Source organism: Gavialis gangeticus, unplaced genomic scaffold, assembly GCF_001723915.1.
Source record: "Gavialis gangeticus isolate Ggan-Ray unplaced genomic scaffold, GavGan_comp1, whole genome shotgun sequence".
Classification (NCBI taxonomy): domain Eukaryota; kingdom Metazoa; phylum Chordata; order Crocodylia; family Gavialidae; genus Gavialis; species Gavialis gangeticus.
In genome coordinates, this window is record NW_017729029.1 from 31456209 (window position 1) to 31480032 (window position 23824).

General features: G+C 42.2%; 1 protein-coding gene across 1 annotated transcript in view; it reads right to left on the minus strand.

Moving 5' to 3' along the window:
- Positions 1–23824, minus strand: part of APOOL (apolipoprotein O like) — a 56733-nt gene that overhangs the window by 6812 nt on the left and 26097 nt on the right. Inside the window, exons 2-7 of the mRNA XM_019521381.1 lie at positions 16796–16900; positions 11455–11574; positions 10632–10686; positions 8849–8947; positions 4936–5027; positions 3368–3466 (exon numbers count right to left, since the gene is read on the minus strand). Of these exons, the coding sequence (XP_019376926.1) occupies positions 3368–3466; positions 4936–5027; positions 8849–8947; positions 10632–10686; positions 11455–11574; positions 16796–16900 (570 nt within the window). The remainder of the gene's footprint in view (positions 1–3367; positions 3467–4935; positions 5028–8848; positions 8948–10631; positions 10687–11454; positions 11575–16795; positions 16901–23824) is intronic.

Genomic DNA, 23824 nt, shown 5'->3' on the forward strand with positions numbered 1-23824 from the left:
GCAACATCAGAGGTGTAAAGAACTTATGCCCTGATCCTACAAATACTTATGCAAGTTAAGAAGGTTAATTCTGACCAGATATTTAAAATTAGATTTTGTATAGTAAAAAGACACAAGTGAAGAATGGATTGGGGAACAAACTGAATATTTAGAATTTCTAAAGTTAAAGAATATTTAGGTAAGTTACATAAGTCAGCATGGCATGATGCTGCCAAGGAGACCTTCAAGAATATCTGGCAGTGAAGGCAGCAAGGGAACAAAGAAGAACTGGATGCTCACGAATGTAGAAGCTCTCAGCTGGTTACCTCTGGTTCAGAAGCGGGGCAGTGCCCCACTTCCGAATCCCCAACCATCAAGGTGAAGAACTGGTACAAACCCCTGGCATCAGAGAAGGAGCCTACTTCATTGGTGAAAGAAGAAAACCATGTACCCTAACAGCTGGGAAGAACAAATCCATGACATCCAGAAGGAAGCAAAGGGTGATGGTTGTTAGCAATTTCCTTCTATGGATGATGGCTGCTGCAGTGCAACAAGACCTAGGGGCTGAAAACCCCTGCCCTGGGGATGAAGGGGTGGTAGAAGGATGCCAGAGGTGCTGGTAAGTGGCCCGGTGAGGGCTGGAACCAGAGGGAATTTACCTGCTACAGGTGCAATAGATGAAGACATGGAGCAGTGGTTGACACTGTCAGTGTGGTTTTTAATCATGTTGTCAGTGCAGCTGGGGCAGCGCAGAGACATGATGTTATACGCCCGTGCCAGAGACTGACAACAAGAGCCAGCACAGAATGGCAAAAGGGGGAGTGAGAGCAGCATCATGGCAGCTGCAAGCTCTGGGGCAGCACTACCAAGCAAGCACATGTCACACTGATTCCGGTTCCACAGAGGGGTATCTCCCCCTATCCTAAGACCAATGCCATCCTAGAGAAGGAACGGCCTAGGATCTGAAGGCCCAGCTACCAAAGGGGACGCATGGGTAAGGACGAGCACTGCAGCCTCCCTGTTTGTGTTTTAATTTTACGCTTGTTTTTCTTTTCACCGTTTTCCGCACATTATCTCTGCCAGTTGAGCACTGCAGGGCTGAGGAGACCGAGAGCTCCTAGAGGGCCTGGGTGGATGACAGGATCTGCAATGAATTTAACTGATGGTCCAATCTGATTATGAAGCCCCAATGGAACAGACTGTAATCTAAAGACTGAGACAGCCTATGAATAGAACTTAAGTTTCCACTTACCGTTTTTGTTCACTGACTGGAGTCAAGAAGTAACCCTGGCTACTTCTCAGTAGCCCTGGAGCTGTTCAGTGATAGCAAACCAGCTCCCTCTCAAGAAAGTAGTCAATAGGACAGGGGTCACCAGGCTGGTCCAGCCAGACAAAAGTCCAGGCAGTGAATACCATTCCACAAGACACTTTTAGGTTGGCATGTGGATGGGGTATAGGGGAGGAGGAGCCCCAAGAAACATCTGTACAGAGTGCACCTAAGGGTGGTCCATACCATATGAAAAAGCCTCCCTTACCTTTTTAAGACCAAGGTGTGGCAGGGAAGGAAGGGAAGACTCCCTTAGGGGGCTCAACCGATCAAAGTATCAAAAACCACAAGGGCCCAAATTTGGGTTGCCAGGTCCCGAGTTGCTTGGACGTGGCTGATTTGGCAAAGATGGGCACAGTGGCATTCACCTGTTGACTGCCTATCATCTTAAGAGATCTGGTGCCTACCAGGAGCCTGAATACAAGATGTTATGCAAAGGTTGCTGAGATGGATGCACTAAGGATATAGCCAGGTGTGACCCTGCACAGATCAGAAGTGACTACTGAGCCATGGCCATGAGGGAAGAGAAGACAGGTGCTCAAGCTGTGTTCTCATCACCCTTCTAGTCAAGGTAAAGGTCTAGGCAGGTGTAGTCGCATTTTGAAAATAACATGGCTGAGCAGATAGTTTCTCTCAAATAGCTTTTACTTTCTTGACCATGGGGTGGTATTACAAGAAAAGGCATTCTAGGAAGAGATGGTATCCATCTAATGAAGTGGGGTGAAAGTATCTTGTCACATAAGCTCACTAACATAGCGAGCATGATTTTAAACTAGGTTCAACAGGAAATGGAGACAAAAGCACGGTAAGTAAAAAGCAGGGTGACTTGGATTAAGATCAAAGAACAGTTAGTAATAAGAGGAATCTTAAAGTTGTAAGAAGTGAATTGGCAGGGCAATTAGCTAGTTATTCAAGATTTTTATATACTAATGCAAGAAGGACAGGGAATAAGCAAGATGACTTAATCCAAGCACAAAACTGTAACCAACCAACCAATGTGTTAAGATAACTGAGACTTGGTCAGATAGTTAACAAAACTGGAAAGTTGTCATGGATGAGTACACTTTGTTCAGAAAGGACAGATGGGGGGAGAAGACAGACCTTCTTAACATATTAAATAAACTCTTGGGCACAAACACAAAGTGCCTTTTTTAAGTCTAGGAAAGAAAACACAGAGTAATTAAATACTTGATAAAACAAAGGCTTTTGCTGAACTCCATTACCTAAATGAAAATAAATCACCCAAAGAATCAGATGAGGGCTATACAACTGAGAAGACGAGGCTATCAGAAGTAGCTCCAAAAAGTACTAAAGGGCAGTTGAAACTGATAATCTCATTATGAAACAAATGAAATAATCTAAGTAGAAACATAGGCTATCAACTACAAAACGTGATTTATGAGAAAAGATTAGAAAAACTGGGATTATTTAAGAAGGAGAAGAGAAAACTAAAATAAAGAGAAGGGAGGATTTGATACTAGTCTATAAGGGTGTGTCTACATGTCGCCTTGTGGCAACATAGCGATCTGCTACATTGCTGTATGGTGCACTATGATGACATGCTCACCAGCTACATCACTGTAGTGGTGCACTTCCTGGGTATAGTATGCTATAGTACGCTACAGCGATGTAGCAGCGAAATCTACTCATGTGCCACACACATGGTGAAGTAACCACTGCACATGTAGCGAAGTAACCACCTGTACTTTAGTACTAAAAGGAAATACTAAAGCATGGCGCTGTAGCAACATCATCATGTGGTGATGTGTAGAAGCACCCTAAGAGTAGTTAAACAGTCCCACTAGAGGCTACCTAGAGAGGCCGTGAAATCTTTATCATTGGAAGGTATTAAGTATAGGTTAGGCAAATACTTAGGGATAAGATCCTGTTTTGAGAAGCAGACTGGACTACATAAATTCCTGAAGTCCTTTCTGGCCCTCTTTTATTTTGATTCTATCAACAAACATAATTATATTATATTATCAAATATGTTATATTTTTGCTTAAAGCTGCACTTTGAAAAAAAAAAAATACAGCAAGCCAGTCCTTGGAAAAGCCTACCTTTGTGCCTTCTTCTTTGACAGAAGAGCTTTTTGTCCACAATGATTTTATTGTTTCATACGTTTGATGGCTTGCAGAATATACATTTTTCCCTGTTACCTAATTTAATTAAAGAAAATGTGTTATTTCAAAGGAAGTTTTAAGGACTTTAGGGTTTTTGAACATTTCATGTAAAGCAAATTTGTTCCTGTAATAAACTATTATTATCCAGTACTAGATAAAACAACATTTCAGTAATCTGCCTTTCAAAAATCTGATGCTACCTAGAATTATTTCCCCCAGTTCTTAGGTTATAAATCAGATTTAATTAGTTATGGTAAATCTGAAGGCAATGTTCCTTTTTTTATCACCATGCATCCTTTTACATGAAACAGAATTGAAACCTGATCAGGGAATACTGATTTGAATAAATGTATACAACTGGCTAGATGAGCATCAGTCTAACACATGCCACAAACCTGACAGACCAAAATTTGGCTTACTTTATATCTGGTATCATTCATACAAGGAAAATGGCAGCTAAATTTAAACACAGGTAAAGCAAACCCACAAAGAAGAAAGGGAAAACAAAGAAATAAAAAAGACCTGACTGATATTAGTGAACTCTACAAAAGCTCACTTTTGTTTCACTTTACAAAAGTCTGTCCTGAAGTCATTACTCAGCTTATAACCAGGAAAATACATTAAACTGCAGTAACATCTCTGTAATGGCTCTACTGATGCTCTGCATCCAAGGGGGATGCTATTTACTCAGACAAAAATTTTTGCATACACTGTGTAAAAATTTCTGTACTTAGATTTTGCACAGGGATTAATGGTTTGGTTTAATGAGAAATCTTGAGTCAAGGCCACAGTGTATTGTCATTGTGGTTCTCCAATTCGTTTGAACTGAAATTTGGATTTTCATGATCATGAGCTGCCCAAGCTCCATTGATAATTACAGCAAACGTTACATGAAAGGCTGAAACTTCTAGTTTTCAAGACAGAACACAGTCAGATGCAAACAAATAATATTTACAAAAGAAAGAATAACAGAACGAGCAAATGAATGACAGAACGAACAAACATTTAGGTGATTAACACAGACAAGACAACAATGACAGTATTCTAACCAGACAGCCAAATTACTGCAAGATGGTAGTAAAAAAAGACAAAGACGGTGATTTCCTGCTAAAAGACTGGGTGCGTTTTACAGTTAAGCTTAGGAAACTTCAGCTGTAGATTAATTGGATTGTCCTGTATTACGTTAATGTGTTGAAACAGCTGTCAGAAAATGTGATTTTTTTTTTAATTGGAAATTTAATTGTACCACATTTTAATTGAAACTGGTTCCTCCACATAAGAATTAAATACATGAAACAGCACCACATTCAAATAAATTCAGTTATTTTATTCACTTTTAATGGACATGTAGTTAACAACCGACATATCACAAACACAATTTTTAATAAACTAGTGTCATTGCATTTGGATGCCAACTCTATATCCCAGGAAACTGAAGTCTGGTAAGATTTCAGTCTCATTTTAATTTTTAAATATCAATACTTTCACACTGTATGAAATCTTACCTTAGTAATTTTTACCGACTGAGCTGGGTAACAAACTGATATGCCTAAAGTGGCAAGTCCTAATGGATAAACAATTTTCTTAAATCTAGAACCTGCATAAGCCAAAAAAAACAACCCAGATATTAGATACAAATGAAACACAGCTGTCCAGTACTATGTCCTTTTAGAGATTTATCTTGGCAATTATTCAGAACAAATGTATTCCCCAGTTTGACTCGAAGACTTAGAGGTTCTACATTCTAACAAAAACAGGCCAAAATGTGGTATTTTCTGTTTGCAAGAAGGATAAATATACTGAAATTTGGTTTTGGTCCACTTCAAATGAAATCAAAATGTTCTTAAGTCATGAAAAGGAAATTTAGAAATGTTGTTTAAGAAACAGACACTGACAAACAATGAGAATTTGGTGCATTTACATGTGCATATTAATACAATGCAATAAACTCTGGTCCTTATCGCACCAGTTTATTCTTCCCAGGCATTCGCTTACATGTGGACCCGGGATCGCAGCACAATGAGCCAGGCTGGAGCACCCCGGCTTGCAAGTGGTCCAGGGGGTCAGCCTGTCAGCCCACGGCTGCTCCCACTGACTCAATGTACTACAGCAGGAATGGCTGGGGCAAGAGAATGCTTCAGTGTGGGGCTAGCCAACAGGCACTATATCTTTAATTATGAATTATCCTTTAATTTTCTTTATACAATTAAAATTATTCCTTTGAAAGAACAGCAATGTTTACTATCTTCCTTAATAGGCTTTTTCACAAAATTCCAAATACAATCTCTTTTCCAGCTTTTATCTAATATTTAGTTACATGCTGAAAAAAAGATCTAGTCATATGGAAACACACAAAGTTCTCTTTAAAAAAAATGGACTGGGATTTATCTGCATCATATTCAACTAGTGATAGGTATCTTATTATCTGTTAGGCAAATATCACTTTAAGCAGCTTGTCTGGTTCTGAAGTAAAGTGCATTGGTCTGAGATTCACCATTAGCATGTCTTCCAAAAAAAAAAAAAAAGAAACATATTTCCTATCTTTCCATCTTTCCTTTCTGTCCTCTTTTAATCCTTCTGGGTACTGTAACTTTTTTTAAGGAGAGGCAGCATACTTTTAATAGCAGCAAACAATTTAATTTCCATAACCTTTTGATATACATCAGTGTTTTTCAACCTGGATGATGTTGTATCCTGGCAGCAAGACCATCTGGGGTGCCGTGACAGGTGCTGCTACCGCAGCAGTGGAAACCAAATAAAACTCCTTTTTGCACAGGGCTCCAGCATGCACAGGGTTCTTTGATAACCTTAAAACAGAGGCGGGCAAAATATGGCCCGTGGGCAACATCCGGCCCGCCAGGCCATTCTATCTGGCCTGTGGGGCACCTACAAAGTTTAGAAAATTAATATTTATCTGCTCAGGGCTCCCTGTCAAAGCTGACAGGAGCCAGGGGCAGTAAGACCCAGGAAGAGCTGGCAGGAGTCAGAAAAAAGGCAAACCCGGCCCCACCCTCAGCCCCCTCCCACTCATGTCCCCCACCTGGAAGTGTCTGCCTGCAGCAGCTTTCCCTGCACACAGCTGCTTCAGCACCATGTGGCCCCCAGCTGCATCACTGGACTACAGGAGCAGGGGTGCGATGATACCCAGGGCCAGGAGGGGGTGTGTGTATGTGTGCCCACGCAGTGAGGAAGGGAAAGAGAGACAGCAATGAGGCAAGCACACAGTGCATGTGTACGTGTAGTGAGGCAAGCACAGTGTGTGTTTGTAGGGTGAGTCCTACAAGCACCCCCCCACCATACACATGCACCCACAACCCCCTCACTGACATACATGCAGACACCCACACCCCCTCACACAGCACAGCCACCCTACCCCACACACATACCCCCACAAACCCCATACCCACCCACATGCAATATATTCTCACATGCCCACATGCTCTCTCACCCCTCCACACCTATCCACCCCCGCCACACATCCACACCCTCCCTTATGTACACACCCACAGCCCCCCACAAACCTATACCCAACCCGCCATGTCTCCCACAGTTAACAAGAGTAAGAGCAAGGTGTGTGATCACCTCTATGTACACTAAGCAGACACATGTAAACCAGGACAAAAAGATTTTTTGAAATCAAATTAATGAATGTTGTAGATGTTTGATTTTTAGAATATAATTTGGTATTTTTCTGGGTCTGAGATGGCAAAACCCCTTGCTGAAAGGCGTACTTCCAGAGGCAAGGGAAGGGACTTCTGGTGGCAAAGGTCAGGGGTTAGAGGGTGGGATTTCCAGGCCCAAGATGGCAACCAGGGGGGTGGGCACCTGTAAAGGGGTGGGGCTACCCATGCAGCCCTTGACAGCTTGCCAAAACTCGGTCAGCAGCCCTCCACCCAAAATAATTGCCAGCCCCTGCCTTAAAAGCATGCAGGAGAGCTGGCTTGTGTGGCAGCTCTTCCTGGTTGGCCCCCTGCCCCACCAAGCTCCTCCTAGAAACAGAGGCATGCTAGACAGTTCCCCCTGTGTGCCTCTGTTTCTGGAAGAGGTGTACACTGTCAGACTGGGGAGGGCTGCTGCTTGAGCTAGCTCTCCTGCCTCCTTTAGGTTTATCAGATAACCCTAATGAGGCAGGAGAACATGCACATGTCATAGCCCTTCCTGGTCTGGCTGGGCAGCAGGCATGTCAGACAATTTTTCCTGGCAGCACCCAGTTAAGAATCACTGAGGTAAACTGAGGCAGCGCCAACAGTGGTTCTCAACCAGGGATACTACTATATTCAAAAGGCTGGAAACCTCTGACTCTGAAAAGGTCGATATCCACATTTTAGTACAAGTTACTTGCTATTCTTTTGGTTCTAAGTCACAAAAGCTGTTTCATTTGGACAAGAGACTAATTTAACTTGCTTTTTTTTTGACCTTTCAAGCTAAAACTGTTTCACCTTTATACCTACCAATTTTGATTCTATCATGTTTTAACAACATTTGGTATAACAAAGTCATCTTCCAGTGTCAGTTACTCTGTTGTGCCTGTTTTCTTGTTATGTTTTTGTTTTAACTTTTAATCACTGATTCCATTTTAGAGCCCTTCTGGCTAGACAATCTTTTCTTCTTTAAGTTCTAAAGTGATAAAATATTTAAGCCCCTTGACTTTAGTATGCTCTTCTATATGAAAATTGAGAAATTTAATTCTGAATGGCTTAAAACTAAAGGAAGAAAAATAATTCGCAAAATGTGATATGCTAATTATGCCCAGTATTTTTTTTTTCAGTTTGTCAGTGACTTTACAAAAAAAAGAGTGTCAATGCTGATGTAAATTTACAGTGTAAATCATTAATTTACCTGGACAGTTATTTTCATGAAAATGTCATTAAGGAAATATTTGAATTTTTGAAACAATTAAATAAAATATAATGTTAACGGTTTGTTTTCACCTCATTATTTTATGAAAATTCAATTCGATTATTGACTTTGTTATTTCTTTCGATAGGTCTTTTGTCTGAGCAACAAATTCCCACCATCTAACCCACCTCCATTTCAACATTCTCTGTCATAGATACCACCATTTTGTTCCAGGAGCACAGGTGCAGAATTAAGAGATACTTCTTAAATGGCTAAGATTGCTCAGGATAGCCCTAGTAGTTAGCCCTAGTAGTTCATTCTGATCCTCAAGAATACTCTAATACTTAAGTATATTGCACAGAAGTTATTAGCAGGTCAGACACCTTAGCGAAAAATGTTCACTAATATCACCTCTACGTGCTGTACTTGTATAAAGCTTGGCTTTTTTACTACCACCACTTTTACAAGAGCACAAGAGCTTTTTCCAGTAGTTACATCAAAGCATCTCAGATACTGTGAAATTAAAGATGTGGTATACAATCAACCAGATGATATTTGAAACAAGGAAAAAACCCATACCTTTTCTTGCGAGGACTATACCAGATAGGCCTGAAATTGTAATTACACCAACTTTTGGAAGAAATTCTGGAGGTGGATTCTTCAGATAAACATATGTATCTTACAAATTAAAACAGGTAAGACATGTTAAGTGGAGATTATTTTTTCATTTTAACAAAGTTATATCAAGCCAAAGATGAATTTCAATATAATCCCTAGTCCTACAACTGGATCCTCATGAGTGAAGATGTCTATATTCCTGAGGATCCATTAACTTACTTTCTAGGGGTATGTCTATATGTTCATTTAATTAATGTGCCATAGTACTAACCAAGTACTAAAATAATGCACAGTAACTGGCACTACTGCACAGAAGCATTGGCACACAGGTTTTTACAGACACCAACTGCACAATAGCTTAATACTACTGTGCAGTAGCATACTAGCATGAGTTCTGCCCGGCACGCTACTGCGCAGTGTTATTAGGCTACTGCAATTAGTGTCTCATGCAGATGTACCCAGGAACTGCACAGGAATCTGCACTGGCAGGATTAGGACTCTAATGTGAATCCAAAATATACAACAAAGTTTACAAATGGGTTCAGCAGATAATTTTGAATATGGTAACATGACTTAATAAAAGCAAAGAAGAAAAAAACCCAGTAGTTTTTACTTTCAGATATGTAAAATGGAGATAGATGTATAGCATAGTTGTTTTCCCATACTGATTTTCGTCAATCTCTTATTTATCATGTTATTTTCCAATGGTAATTTCTGATATGCACTTCATTACTTTTAGCTGCAATGCCAGAATTAGCACAAAACTGAACTGCTATTCAGAACTAGAACAATGATACAGGGATCAGAAATTCTTCTCTTTTATCAAACAGCTTGGTGTAGAGCTTTATGCATTCCCTTCTTTAGCTACCAGTTTATAGGTTGTATCAAGTTAAGGGTGGCTATGCACAACTCATGAGGGTGCAGACCCCCTCCTCCCAATACACTCTCCTCTTTGCTGATACAAGAGCAAATTATGTAGTGCACAGAGCACATGGACTACAGAGATCCTTTACAAGACTTTTTGCTCCATTCCTCCTCTCTATCCCTATCAGTAGCCCTTTGACTGCTCTATTTAAGAGAACCCACAGGAGGATGAATAAAAACCAAACTAACTCTAAATACTACCTAATTTTGTAAACAATGTTATGAGTTTCCTTTTTTGATTTTAAATCAAAATCAAAATCAGGGGACCTGGTGACTGTCTATAAACTCACTAGGGGGGACCAGAAGTGTTTAGGGGAGACACTGTTTCCCCTAGAGCCCCCTGGCATGACAAGGAACAATGGACACAAATTATTAGTGAGTAGATTTAGATTAGACAGCCGCAAGAACTACTTCACAGTTAGGGCGGCTAGGAGCTGGAACCAGCTTCCTAGGGAGGTGGTGCTGGCTCCTACCCTGGGGATCTTTAAGAAGAGGCTTGAAGACTACCTGGCTGGACTCATTTGAGTCCAATCTTTTCTCCCGCTCAGGCGGGGGGTCGGACTTGAAGATCTACAAGGTCCCTTCCGACCCTACTTCTATGATTCTATGATAAATAAAGGAGTATAGTAAATCACACAAAACTATTAGAGTGGAATATGCATGGCAGACACCTTTTTATTATTTGTAGATTTTGTTTTGACGCAATAACATTCTTTTAATAAAATTTACTGTTCTTCAGTTTCAACCAGCTTTGTAGTTCACATGGCCAAACAATGACTAGAAAGAGACATTTTTAAATGTCTCTTTAAGCCTTGCCTACCTTTGCCAAATTGGACTGAATCCATTATTCCATTTTTAACGAAGACATAGGCATCCTACAAAAAAGAAAATTGAAAAACAATAAATGAACAGTATTTATCTGAGTTGAGATATTCAATGCTATATTGGTGCAATCATATTTTCTATTTGCACCACATGAGGATGCTGCTATACAAGCTTTGAAACATCATAAGCCACTTGCGGAATTGTTCAAGCTAGAGCACATGGGAAAAGTTTGGCAGAAAAAATGTAATTCTGACTTTGCTATGAGTGTAAGCATAAATGTGTAGAAGCTAAATCCTGGTTTCACTGTCAGAAACAAAGCATGCAGTGATTTCAGTGCAATCAAGATTTGCCAGAAACAAGTTTTGTTTTTCTTTTTCTTTTCCTTTTTCACATATTTGAAAAAGCCAATTAATGTCAGAAGGACAGATATAAAAACATAAAATCTTCACTTGCCAATTACTGAGACAACACTAGAGATGTCACAGTTTACATCTTGTTTTAATGATGTAACATTTTAAATGTTACCAATAGATGCTACCAACCATATTTGTGAACTCCATAAAGGGGCTGAAAGAATCTATTTCGTCACTCTGTTCTTTCACTTAGATTGCAGGGATACCGAATATGTCCATTCACTCCCCTTGCTATGCTGAGACAAAGGTCATCATTTTCACATGTCCCTGAAATTCCACAGCAACTGTGATTTAATTAAGTACTCAAACAAATAGGGTGGAAAATACCTGAATGTTAACGCTGTGCAAAAGAGTGCAGTCATAAAATCCAGGACACTGTTTCAAGCATTAAGGTATAGTTCTTACCGTGATCCATTTAGCATAGCGACTAGCTGCCTTTCTTAATGTAGAAAAGCCCATCTGCAAACGACCAGGTTTTTCTTCAATGTATTTAGATTTCAGAGGCGGTGCACAATAAATGGGAAGCTGGAAGGGAAGGAACAAACATATTGTACAGAACTAGTTTCAGAAACATATAAATAAAGTTTTCAGTTGAAAACAGCTTTTAAAAACATCTTTACAGTAAAAAGAAAATCCTTCCCTCCCATTAGAAAACAAAGTTTTATATCTATGGACTTACTGAACAAAAGTAATTAATTATTTTAAAATCCTTTGAAGATGAGAAGCATTGTATATACATATAATTGGGCAGAGGTTTAGCAAACAAAACTAGGCTGAGATATATTTAGGGATTCTCTGTTTAATGTTGATATTCTAGTTCTAAGTTGTTTTTCTTTCTTGTTGATCTCCTGTTTTATAAGTTATTATGTTCTTCTAATGTAAACCACACTAAGCTTTTGTTGGGAAGAGCAGCAAATAAAAGGAATAAATATACAAATACAAAGAATTAATGTTATTGAACATAAATTATTTAAGACAAAAAGTTAACGCTGGTAGAGTCAGCTTTATATCATGGTAAGCAGTGAGAGATGGACAACATAACCCTTAAACTATGGTAACTTCACCCAATCAAGTAGAGAAAGAAAGAATAAGGGAAGGACAGGGTTGAAAGGATGGAAAAATAATCTACTGTTATGTTATGCTGATTTAGATATTGTATCTGCTTCCATCCTGGGGTAGCCATTTGCTAAATACTAACAGGCTACCATGCAATACGATACAATAATGGTGCCTATGACCCTGGGAGAACTGTATATTTGCCTCTTGATCCCAATGTAAATCACATTGGTATATGTGGCTATCTATCCCCATTCTTACACACACTTTTTACATTTTCTTTCTATAATTTAACACATTTTGATTATTAGTAGTGCACGTATAACAGCAGTGTAGTTACTCCAACATACAGTAATGTAAATAATCACTCTAGAGCAGAAGTGGGCAAAATGGCCAAACAGTCTGGCAGCTGGACTCCATCTCCCAGCTGCCCCTGCCCTCATGGCTTTGGCTGGTTTTCATGGAGACCCTAGCTGCACCTGTGTGGGAAAGCTCAGGCTGGGGTTGCCATGGAGACCAGCCTCAGCAGCAAGGGCAGCACACATGATGGAAAAGTGCAGGGGGCTGTTCCGGAGCCTCTAGGAACTTATGATGGGGGCAGCTTGCTCTGGAGCCAGGGCAGAGGTGTGATCTAAAGCCTGCATGCTCCAGGCAGGGGCACGCAAGCAGGGGATCACAGTTCTACCCCGGCTCCTTGCAGTGGTGACAGCCTGGTCTGGAGCTGGGGCAGAGCTGTGATCCCCTGCTTGTGCACCCCTGCCCGGAGCGTGCAGGCTACAGGTTGCGGCATTGCCCCTGCCCCTGCTCCATGCATGCTGCTGAGGCTGGTCTCCATGGCAGCCCCAGCCTCCGCCTTCCCATCCAGGTGCAGCTGGGGTCTCCATTAAGACCGACCCAAGCCATGAGGGCAGGGGTGGCTGGGAAATGAAGTCCATGGCTGACCACATTTGGCCCATGAGCTGGACTTTGCCCATCGGTGCCTGCCAGCAGTGCACATCAAGTTCTTGGAGTGCTGGAGATGACATAATGGTACATGGGGTGGTGTGACCGGATCAGGGCCCAGGAGTGGCTGTGACATCTCCTGATGGGCACTTGACCCCTACCTCATTCTGGCTCCTCAGAGTACCCTCACTTTCTACCTTACCTGCCATACCTTGATGTTATTCACAAGGTTTCAGGAGGCGGCTGACCCCAGGATCCCAGAGTGAACCTAATCTAGCTCCACCTTGCCCCTCAGACACTACACTATGGCCCTCCTGGCCCTATTAGTACCTTTGGACACCAGTTGCCTTATGGGCTATTCATGGCCTCCTTCTGCCCCTGTAGCCACATCCATGCCTCACAGCTGTGACTAAGTTGTTTACTGGGCCCTGTTAAGGCTTTTTATACTTCAGTCAGCATGCCAGGCCCTGGAAAGGCTCTCTCTTTTCCCTGGGCCTCTGGCCCTACCCCTTCCCCAGGCTTTGGCCTGCCCTGGCCTCAGCCTTCTACTCTCTGGGCTGCTGACCCCAACACACCTACTGTAACTCTGTGCTAGGCCTCAACCCCCTGGGACCCTGAACCCAGGCCAAGCTGTTCCCATTGGGCTTGGCTCTCCCAGCCTCAGCTTGCACCAGCCCACATCACTCTGGGCCCCTGACCCCAGCCTTAGGTCTCCCAGCCTTGGCTTAATGCATCACACCAGCTTCAGCCCCCTGGGTCCCTGACTCTAGGCAAGGCTTGCTGATATTGAGTACCCACCAGGCATCCCTCTACGGCCTCCACACCTCCCCCATAGCCACAACCCGGTCCTACAGTTTTCCTAGTCAGAACATAAATGCACGCAAAATGGGTGTACAACAAAAATTCTCCCCACACTGGGTAATTACTTCCCTGATGTCCTTAGTTCTTTCCTTGCAGCTTTCTGGGAAAGCTTGGGTGCCAGTCAGTCCATCTTTTACAGTCATCTTGCTCAGGACCTCCTCTCCCTGCAGCCTGCAGGGCCATTATGACTTTCTAGTCTCAGGCATTAGACTTATTGCCTCCAGAGCCCCACCCCTTCCTGTCAAATGGCTCTCCAGCCACCCAGAGGGGTTTCTGCTGTGGCCTGATGGCCAGCCGGCCCTTCCCTGCTGTGGCTTAGCTCAGCTGCTTGCTTCTGGACTGCCTAGATGTCTGCTCCCCTTCACTGCTTACTGCAGTGACTATCTTGGGATAGTCACTCTTGAAGTGGTAGCTTCTATCCCTGCTGTCACTGGCCTGTTTGCTTCCCAGCAGCTAGCTTTTGCTCAGCTGCCAGTCCCATTCAGCAAGCTTGGCCTGACACTACCCTTAAAGTTACAGGAGCCTCTGGCTCCCTGTTACAGGTGAAGAGGCCAACTTGCAGTGAAACTCTTCTTGATATGCTTCTCGCAAACAGGGAGGAATGGTAGAGAATGTCAAAGTGGAATGCAACTTGGATGTCACTGACCATGAAATGATTGCATTCAAGATCTTAAGAAAAGGGAGAAGGGAGAGTAGCAGTATAAAGACTTTAGACTTTAGAGAATAGGTGGGAAGGATTTCCAGGGAGACAAATCCGAGAGAGAAAGGAGTCCAGGAGTAAGCTATCATGATTCAAAGAAACGGTAAAAAGTACAGCAGACTAGCTTGGTTAAACAGTGAACTCTTCAATAAACTGAACATCAAAAAGGAATCCTACAAAAAGTGGAAACTTGGTCATATTACTAGGGCATAGTACAGAAGTATCACGTGGGTATTCAGACAGAAAATCAGGAAGGTCCAAAGCATAATTTGCAACTAACAAGGAACATTAAAGAGGTTCTACAACCAAGTCAGAAGTAAAAAAGTGACCAAGGAAAGTGTAGGTCCTTTACTGAATGCAGATGGCGATATAGTAATGGATGAGAAGGCTAATGTTCTTTTTATTTAGTCTTTATGCTTAATGTCAACTATTAGTTGACACATGTAGTTTGCAGCACTGATAGGCAAGGAGATAAGCAGACTGAAGTAGTGGAAGAATAGGTTAAGAATTTCCATGGGAAGCTATATGCTTTCAGGTCAGCTGGTTTGGATGGGACACATCTAAAAGTACTGAACAAATTGGTTGAGATAATTTCAAAACTATCTGTTTATTATCTTTAAGCTCTCATAAGAGTTAGGAGAGGTCCCAAATGACTAGAAAAGGACAAATATTGTACCAATCTTTAAGAAAGGGAAGGAATACCTGAAGAATTAGGAACTAGTCAGTCTGCCGTCAGTACCTGGAAAGATCATAGAGCAAATTTTCAAGGAATCTATTTCTTAGCCCCTGGAGGAGAAAAAATGTGATCAGGAAAAACCTACATGGATTCAAGAGCAAGTCATGCCTGACTAACCTGATTTCCTTCCATGATAAGCTGATGGGTTCTGGATAATGGGGACGGGAATAGTTGATGTGATACCTTGGTTTTGTCAAGATTTTTTACACTGTCTGCCATGACATTCTTATTAGAGAGCTAAAGAAACAGAGACTGAATGAAAGTACTCTAAAGTGGATATATAACTTATTGGACCGTCATGCTCAATCAGCAGTTATCAATGGATCAATGCCTATTTGGGAAGAGGTATTGAGTGGGGTTCCCCAGAGGTTTATCCTGGGTTCAATATGGTTTAATACTTTCACTAACGATTTGAAGTTTGGGATTGAGTATACACTCAGAAAATTTGCAGAGGATACCAGTTGGGTTGAGTTGCAGACTCTCTGGAGGGTAGGGTTAAGATTTAGAATGACCCTGATGAACTGGAGAAATGATCTGAAGTCGAATGAATAAAATTCAGTAAGGACAAGTGCAAAGTCCTGCCCCTCAGGTGAACAATTGCATATACAAATACAGACTGAGGAATGACTGGCTAGGCTGTGGTACTGCAGAAAAAGATCTGAGGATTACAGAGAACCATCAACTGATATGAGCTAACTGTGCTCTTGTTGCAAAAGGCCAATAGTATACTGAGCTACAATACCAGAAGCATCTCTTGCAAACCAAGGGGAGTATTTCTTCCACTCTACTCAGGACTGGTGAGGCACTGTGTGGAATAATGGGTCTAGTTTTGGCTCCTCGTTTCATGAAAGATGGGGACAAATTGGAAAAAGTCCAGTGAATAGCAGCAAGAATGATTAGAGGTCTGGGAAAAATGACTTATAAGTCAATTTTGGAAGAGCTGAGATTATTTAGTTTGGAGAACAGAAGACTAAGGGGGAATTTGATAACAGCATTCAAATGTCTAAAGGGAGATTATAAAGAGGATGAAGATGCACTTTTGTTTGTGGCTGTGACTAGGAGCAATGGCCTCAAACTGTAGCAGAATAAAATTTAGATTAGACTTTCAGAGAACCTTTCTGACTCTCGGGTGGTCAAATATTAGAAAAGGCTTCCTAGAAAAGTTGTGAAATGCCCATTGTTGGAAATTTTCAAGAGCAGGTTGGACACACTTGGCTGCGATGGTTTAGTTAGGAATGATCCTGCCTTGAACAGGGGTCTGGACTAGATAACCTTGTTATCTAGAAAACCTAGAAAACCCTTCCAGGCCTACTTTTCTATAATTCTGTATCACTCTTAGTTAAACAATTTTGTTTGCTGTGCAACATCATTCAAAGGGAAGCCTTGGTAGTTTTCGAATACTTCTAGTTATTGTTTGAAAAAAAAAAAAGCTGCAGCAACAAGAATCTCACCTGATTTGGCTTTATTGGGTGGGTTTTTGATTCTTCTTCTGTTGCAGCATACACACTAATAGATGTACATGCCAGAGCACAAGGGACAGCTACCAGCTTGGCCATCTGGGACAGAGAAAGATAAAAAAAATGCAGCTTTAAGTGTTGAGAAATCATATTTTCTCCGCTTCATTAACATCCAGTAGTAATTTCAGAAACACAGTTGTGTGTCTGATCAATCTGACATGCTTCATCTGTTATTTGATTATTTAATTTAAATTGGTTTTAAAATGTACCTTTAAAAATCCTCTTTTGTAATATAAAACATTTTAGAAGAAACAACAGAAGTTTTTTAAACAAAAAATACTCAGGTATTCAGAGAGGTCCACAACCTGAAAAGTACAGTCTAATGTACAAGTACAGCCCAACTACCTTTTAAAGCAATGTTTTATCATTCAGAATTAATTCTGAAAGTACTCTAAAAGTACACTAGTATATCAGCTAATTCAGTCTCAGAGAGCAGCAAAAGTTGTTTCTCACTGTTACTATCATTGCCAGTACCACAATACTGTGGCTGGACATTTCTGTCTGCACTCATTTTAGTAAATACAATGAAATATTGACTGCACAATACTGTCATTCATTGCTTATGAAGTATTATTACGTATATTGCCCAGTCACAGACTTCAATCTCACTGTGCTAAGTCCTGTATAAACACAATTTGAGACAACAGGTCCTAGTCGAAGGGTGTGTATTTCTCACAACTACTAACGCCCCCTATTTTAAGGATAACTGGTAGAATTCCACAACATTTATGCTATTTCTCAGATCTTTTGAAATTCTGTAGTAAAACTCAAAATTACCATATCCAGTAAAATCCCTGTTATCTGACGTGAGTGGGGAATGCTGGGTGCCAGTTATGTAAAAATTCCAGTTATCTGAGGCAGATAACGCAGAGCGGAGGGGGAGGAGGTGGTGGCAGCCATACACAAAGCAGCGGCAGCGCAAGGTGGTGGGTGGCAGCGGCAGTGGCCAACGTGTGCAAACTTCTGCCCCCCCCCTCGCATCCAGCCAGAAATTCTGGTTAATAGAGTATTCTGGCTTGTAGAATGCTGGATAACAGGGATTTTACTGTATATTCAAAAAAACTTATCTAAAGCGTAAGCTGTGTTTTCTTTTCTAGGTTCTACCCCAGAATGACCCTCATTATTTGCTATATGACCATGGGCATTTCCTATGTGATCACCAGGTCAAAGATAGACCTGTCAGGCCTGGTTTTAGGAAGTGCTGAGCACCCACAACTCCAATCTAAGTCAGTGGGAATAACAAGTGGTCGGAAACTCAGGCCTGAGGTATCTCAGGGTCTGAACAAACTATCAGAACACAGTGAATATGCAGGGGATACAGATTTTCTGTGAAGCAACAATAAAGTACTATATTAGAGATAAAGGATGTACACAGGCATATCTTAGGGCCATTCAACTGATTCTTGCTGTTCTTCAGTTGACATTTCATTTGATTTCAGGAGACTGTCATACTGTACCTGACTCTGTCCATATACATTTTTTTGGAAAAAAACCCCAGCAGATTTAAAAGAGAAAAGAATCAAACCACGACTCTGGAACTCTTAAAACGTTCAACATTTTTTAACACTAAAAATATAGAGTATTTTCCCTGACCTCATAATCTGAAACCAATATAAAAATATCAAACCTGGAAAATGTCAGCACAAATGGTTTAAGTTTGGTACAGTTATAGGCAAACAGAAGAGGGACTTCTAACAGGAAACATTAAAATAAACTTAAGTATAAGACCCCCAACAAACTTTATAGATAAATTTATATAACTAACAGCTCCCTAAGACAGAAGTCTCAATATACAGAACCATATGTCAGTAAATAAGCAAACAACAGATATAGTATGAATTTAAAGATTGTAAACTGGGCTTGTGGTTACATCTGTAGACTAAGAGCCTGTTTTATTATAATCTGGAGTAACTGAAAGATACCCTCTCAGTTTACATGTAAAATAAAGTTTGTTTCTGTAAGTGCCAGATTTACTAATTCTACCAAGATCCAAAAAGCTATGTTGGTTCATTCAAAAAAATTCCAAATATTCTTCAGATAAAACATAAATAAAAAACCTGAAGTTGTGTTAAATCTGCTATACTAAAGGCGCATCTACAGGAGACACGTTAATGTGCGTTACCCTTAATGTGCATTAAAACGGTGAAATTAGGCTAATCATGCCTACATTTGATACCTGCAAATTTGATACCCAGCTACTGCTATACCCCCAATGCTTTGGCTGCAAATGCAGGTAGCAAATGTAGGATTGATTAGTTAAAGCGCATTAAAGCATGTGTAGACACTAGTAGGGGTACATGGCAGGGCTGCAGGGACTTGGTACTAACTTTAGTCCCAAGTCTCTGCATGTGCAGACACCTGGCAAAAATCGCTTAATGTCCATTAAATTGACATTATTGGCAATCAGCTTTTTTTGGCTGATGTGGCTGATAATATTGCCAATAAACGCTGCGTGCATGTGTACAGCTGCAGCATGGATGGGGCCAGGAATGCAGCCTGGTAGCTTGGAGAGTAGCACCTGGCTGGTAAGTCTGTGGGGGGGGGAAGGGACAGGGGGATGGAAGGGGCATGGGGAGAGCAGATCAAGGCCCCCAAGGTGAGGGAGGGAGTGGGGCTAGGGCAGGTGCTACTCAGCCAGGGTGGCATGCAAAGTAAAGTCATGAGCAGCTTGTCTGGGGGCTGCAGGGGAGAGGTATGGGGGGCACATGCCCCCCGATTTGTGCATGGGGCAAGGGTGGGCTGCCTGCTGTGCACTCAGGGCCAGGTGGTGTGCTCAGGCTGGGCGGTGGTGGTGCTATGAGAGAGGACTATGGGGAGCTATGGTGAATTTTGGGATGGCTGTAGCCCTCCCCAGCAGCCCCATCCCAGTGCTGCCACTGCCCACCTCACCCCTGCCCACCCTGAGCACGGATCTGGGGGTCACATGTCCCCCCATGCCTCACCTCACCTGGGGTGTGTGCAGTAGCAGAAGACACCCCCTGCCTCTGGACGAGCCACCCGTGACTTCGTCCCACACCCGGCTGGGCCATGCCTGCCACAGCCACAGCCCCTCCCTTACCATGGCAGCCTCAATCTGCTCCTCCCACTCTCCTTCCCTCCCCCACACCCCTTCTTCCCAACAGACTTACCAGCCAGATGCTGCTCTCCAATGCATATTGCCAAATTGATCGTTGTTGGCAAATATGGCTGGTCAATAATCAGCATAGGTACTGGTCCAAAGAAAGCTTAATTGGTGCAGCTCTAATTACTTTTCTTTGAGAAATGAGCATGACTTTCATGATAGTGTCCCAAGGTATCAGCAATAATTTACTCCTGGAAGATGGGTTTAAAAAACAGCGTAGCTTATAACGCCATAGGTTTTTAAGTGCCCATCAATGGTTTCCTGCTTAAAAGAATTGATCCAGTGAAGTACTCCAGTGGAACAAGACTTTTGGTGTAATTTCTGAAAAGATAAGAGAATGTTGCTACTACCCTTTAAAGATCATAGAAGTATTCCTGCTACATACTGTTCAATTATGTCAAAGTAATGTCATGGTTATAACATTAAGCTCAAGACTGACGTGATTTTAGCATTAAAATTTGTCAGTTGTTTCTGATACACAACAAGATTACTGCAAATTATGTTTAATCAGAAGTCATGTGACTAGTTTCTTTATAGGAGTTTGGTTCCAGTGCTCTTTGGTTACCTTACAAATGACAGAAAATCAAATGATAAGCGTATTTTCTCTGAAAACCATTGTAAAGAAAAAATTAAGTCTCACCTCCTTCCCTGCACACTATATCAGGCACCCCACCTCACCCTCAGCTCTCTAGTTGTGGGCTTTCCTGCTGCACCATGCTCTCAGCACTGCAGGGTGGGCCATGCTGCATCACTGCAATCCCTGGGATGGCACCAGGAGGGAGAAGGAACCTGAAGACCATGGCTGCTCTTGCAGCCAGAGCACTGGGGGTAGCAGTAGCTGGGTGGGAGCCCAGGGGCCACAGTTTAACCCTTTACAGGCTGCCAGTTGGACAGCCCTGGTCCAAAATATCAAAATCAGGTTAACCAGACTATTATTTTACCAGGTCCTCCTTTTTCCACTTTTTGATACTCATAACTTCTCTAATCTTCTAGAACCTCAATTAGTACCATAAGTTTGTAAATAATACTACCCGTGGCTTTAAGAATTTCTTCAGCTAATCATTTCAGGACCCTGAGGTGAAATTATTTAGGCCCTACTGGCTTGAAGTCTTTTAAATTGTTCAGAAGTTCTTAGATGTACTGTTAATTCATTATCTGCATCCTTTCCCCCTATTTCTTTATATAACTTTTTCTAGTTTCATGACAGTGTATTTTTCTGTGAAGAATGAAGCAAAGTAGTCAATATAACAAGAGCAAACAGCTAAACAGTGAGGTAACAGAAAGAGGTCAACTCACTTATTGTTTTGGAAGAAGGCAAAGAGGCCTAGCTGGATCAGGCAGGCACAAAGAAAAGAAAAATGCTAACGTTAGAGCTGTACAGCAAGCAGAGAAAACAAGCAGATAAAAAATTACAGAGCTGAAAGATGGTGCAGGGTCAAGGGAAGTTCAGATGGTCAGAAACACAACTGACAAGTACTTACTAGGACAGAAAAAGAGTGAAGGTGATTTAGCATTTGCCTGCAATAGGAGACCTCTGAGTGCGACAGACATAACACCTGAACAGTTTCAAAAATGTCACTGACTGGGAACTGGTTCACAATTGTCGCAGTTTAGAGGTGTCCATACACACACTGCCAAGGGTCCTAGGTAGGAGCCACTTTTTAGATATTTCAGTGTTGTCAAACTATCACCAGGGGGTGACAGTGAATACCCAGCTTAGCATGCCTCCGTGGCAAGTGCCCCAGTTTCCCCAGTATTTCCTGAGCAGAGAAGGCAGACAGTATGAATGGCCCACAATTGCAATTCACTGATCCCCCTTCTCACTGAGTTCAGTAAAAACCATTCCCTGCACTGTACCAAAGTCTTCATGGTGGTACCCTCACTAGAGGTGCTTAGATGTGTGTGGGGAAGGGTGTGAGGGGGAGAAGAAAGGGAAGAGAAGCTGCCTAGACTCCTGCTTCTGGTTCCTGAGAGCTGGGTGCTCTGGATTGTCAGAGCTTTCGTGGCTTGCAAAGAGCACTTTCTTACAGGCCACTCATCAATTTTCTTCAATTTGTGGTAATGTATCAGAGGTTGGTTAGGAGGTGAAGGGCTGACCAGATAGTTGAGGAGGGGCAGGTCTACCTGCACCTCTGCTTCTCCCTTCCTGGGGAGATGGGTACTCCAGAGTGCTACCCAAGGTCTCTGGCTCAGCCTACTGCCTTAAGAAACATTACCTCCAGGTGGTCAGGAGGGAAAGTGCCTAGATCCCTGCTTGTGGGTTCCCAGGGAGCTGGGCATTCTGAGGACTCCCCAAAGTCTCTGCTTTTAAACACCATTTCCCCCCAAGCTGCTTATCGGTTTCATTGCATTTGTGGCAACCGACCAGGCTGTGGGGCATCCTAGGCTGATTTGGGGTGCAGGAGGAGGGTTGGCCAGGTAGGCAAAGGTGGGTACCCTTGCTTCAGGGTTCCTGGGTGCACTGCTGAAGGTCTCCATGTAAGTTGCCAGCACTGGAAGGAATTGACCAGTGGCTTGGGAAAAGTGTTGCTTAAAAATTGCAGAGATCTTGGGTAGCTCCCTGAGAATGCAGAAACAAGGGCAGAGATGTGGGTTTTCCGGAACATTTTGAATTGGAAAAATTTCCAATGCCCTAAACAGAGCACAATATGATTTAGCATGTTTATTTGACTTATATTTAGTAAACAAAACTAAAAAAGTACCCCCACATTAATTTTATGTCCCAAAAGCAACAAGTATTTGAACTGAAATGTTTGATTAGGAAGAAAAATTAAATACAGCACATTTAATGCGGTTTAAATGTTACATTCAAACAGATTCAAAGCTTTATGTGGAGGTGTTCAGTCCAGTCACAGCCCCCCTTTAACTCCCTGGATCTGGAGACCAATGAATTTCCTTCTGGTATAAGATTCTGGGACTCCACCACCCTTGACACGCCGGCTTTACGCCACCTTGATGTTTAATGTCTTGTCTGATAAACTGCTCATCTAAGCAGTCACAATCCTGTTTTCTTCAGACCCCTACCCTGTCTGTCACACTTCACTGGACTGCCTCCCTTCCTCACATCAAGTACCCCAGATTTGTGACTACTGCATCTCAGCCTTATCTAAACTGCACATGGCTTTATCAATATTGCACCTTCCCATTGAACCTTAAAGTGTAACAAACTATAATCTAACTCATAACTTACAAGGTGCACCTGTGCCATCTTATCTAGCTGAGTGCTAGGGGCAATGTAAGGTGCTGGGTACTGAAACCTAAAGAGCTAGGCAGGCAAGGTTTAATTCCTATCTGTTTGGGTTTTTTTAGCTAGAAGTGCCTGTGCCCTGCAGCCCACTTACCACTTCTTTGCTACCTAGTTTCAGATATCCTCTGTTTGCCTTCTGGTAACAAGCTTTAGGAAGCAGATTCTTGCTCCTGTACTAACTCTACACACTGCCTCCTGCTCCAGAACACTCTCACCTAATCCATGGGGCCACGGGGAGGTTTCTGCTCTGCCTCCCTCTCGGCTCTGTACCAATCCCCGCATCCCTGTACTGCAACCGGATCCACCAAACCTGACTCCTTCATCTTTCTCTTACCCTCCCTGAACTGCTGTTCTTGCCACTTTTAACTGCTGAACCTGCCCATGTGCAAGTGAGCTGCTTCTTGAAAAAGGGGTGGGGTGTCATGTCCTTTCTGGCTCCAGCTGCTCAGCTGGCTGCTCCAGCACCCCTCTGGCAAGGTAAGCTTGTCTTTTAACCCCTTTTTGTTCTCATCCCTCTCACAACACTGAACAAGTTAAAGGACCAGTTCAAAATAACACCTGATTATCCAGGCATACTTTTGAAACGTTCCAGGAG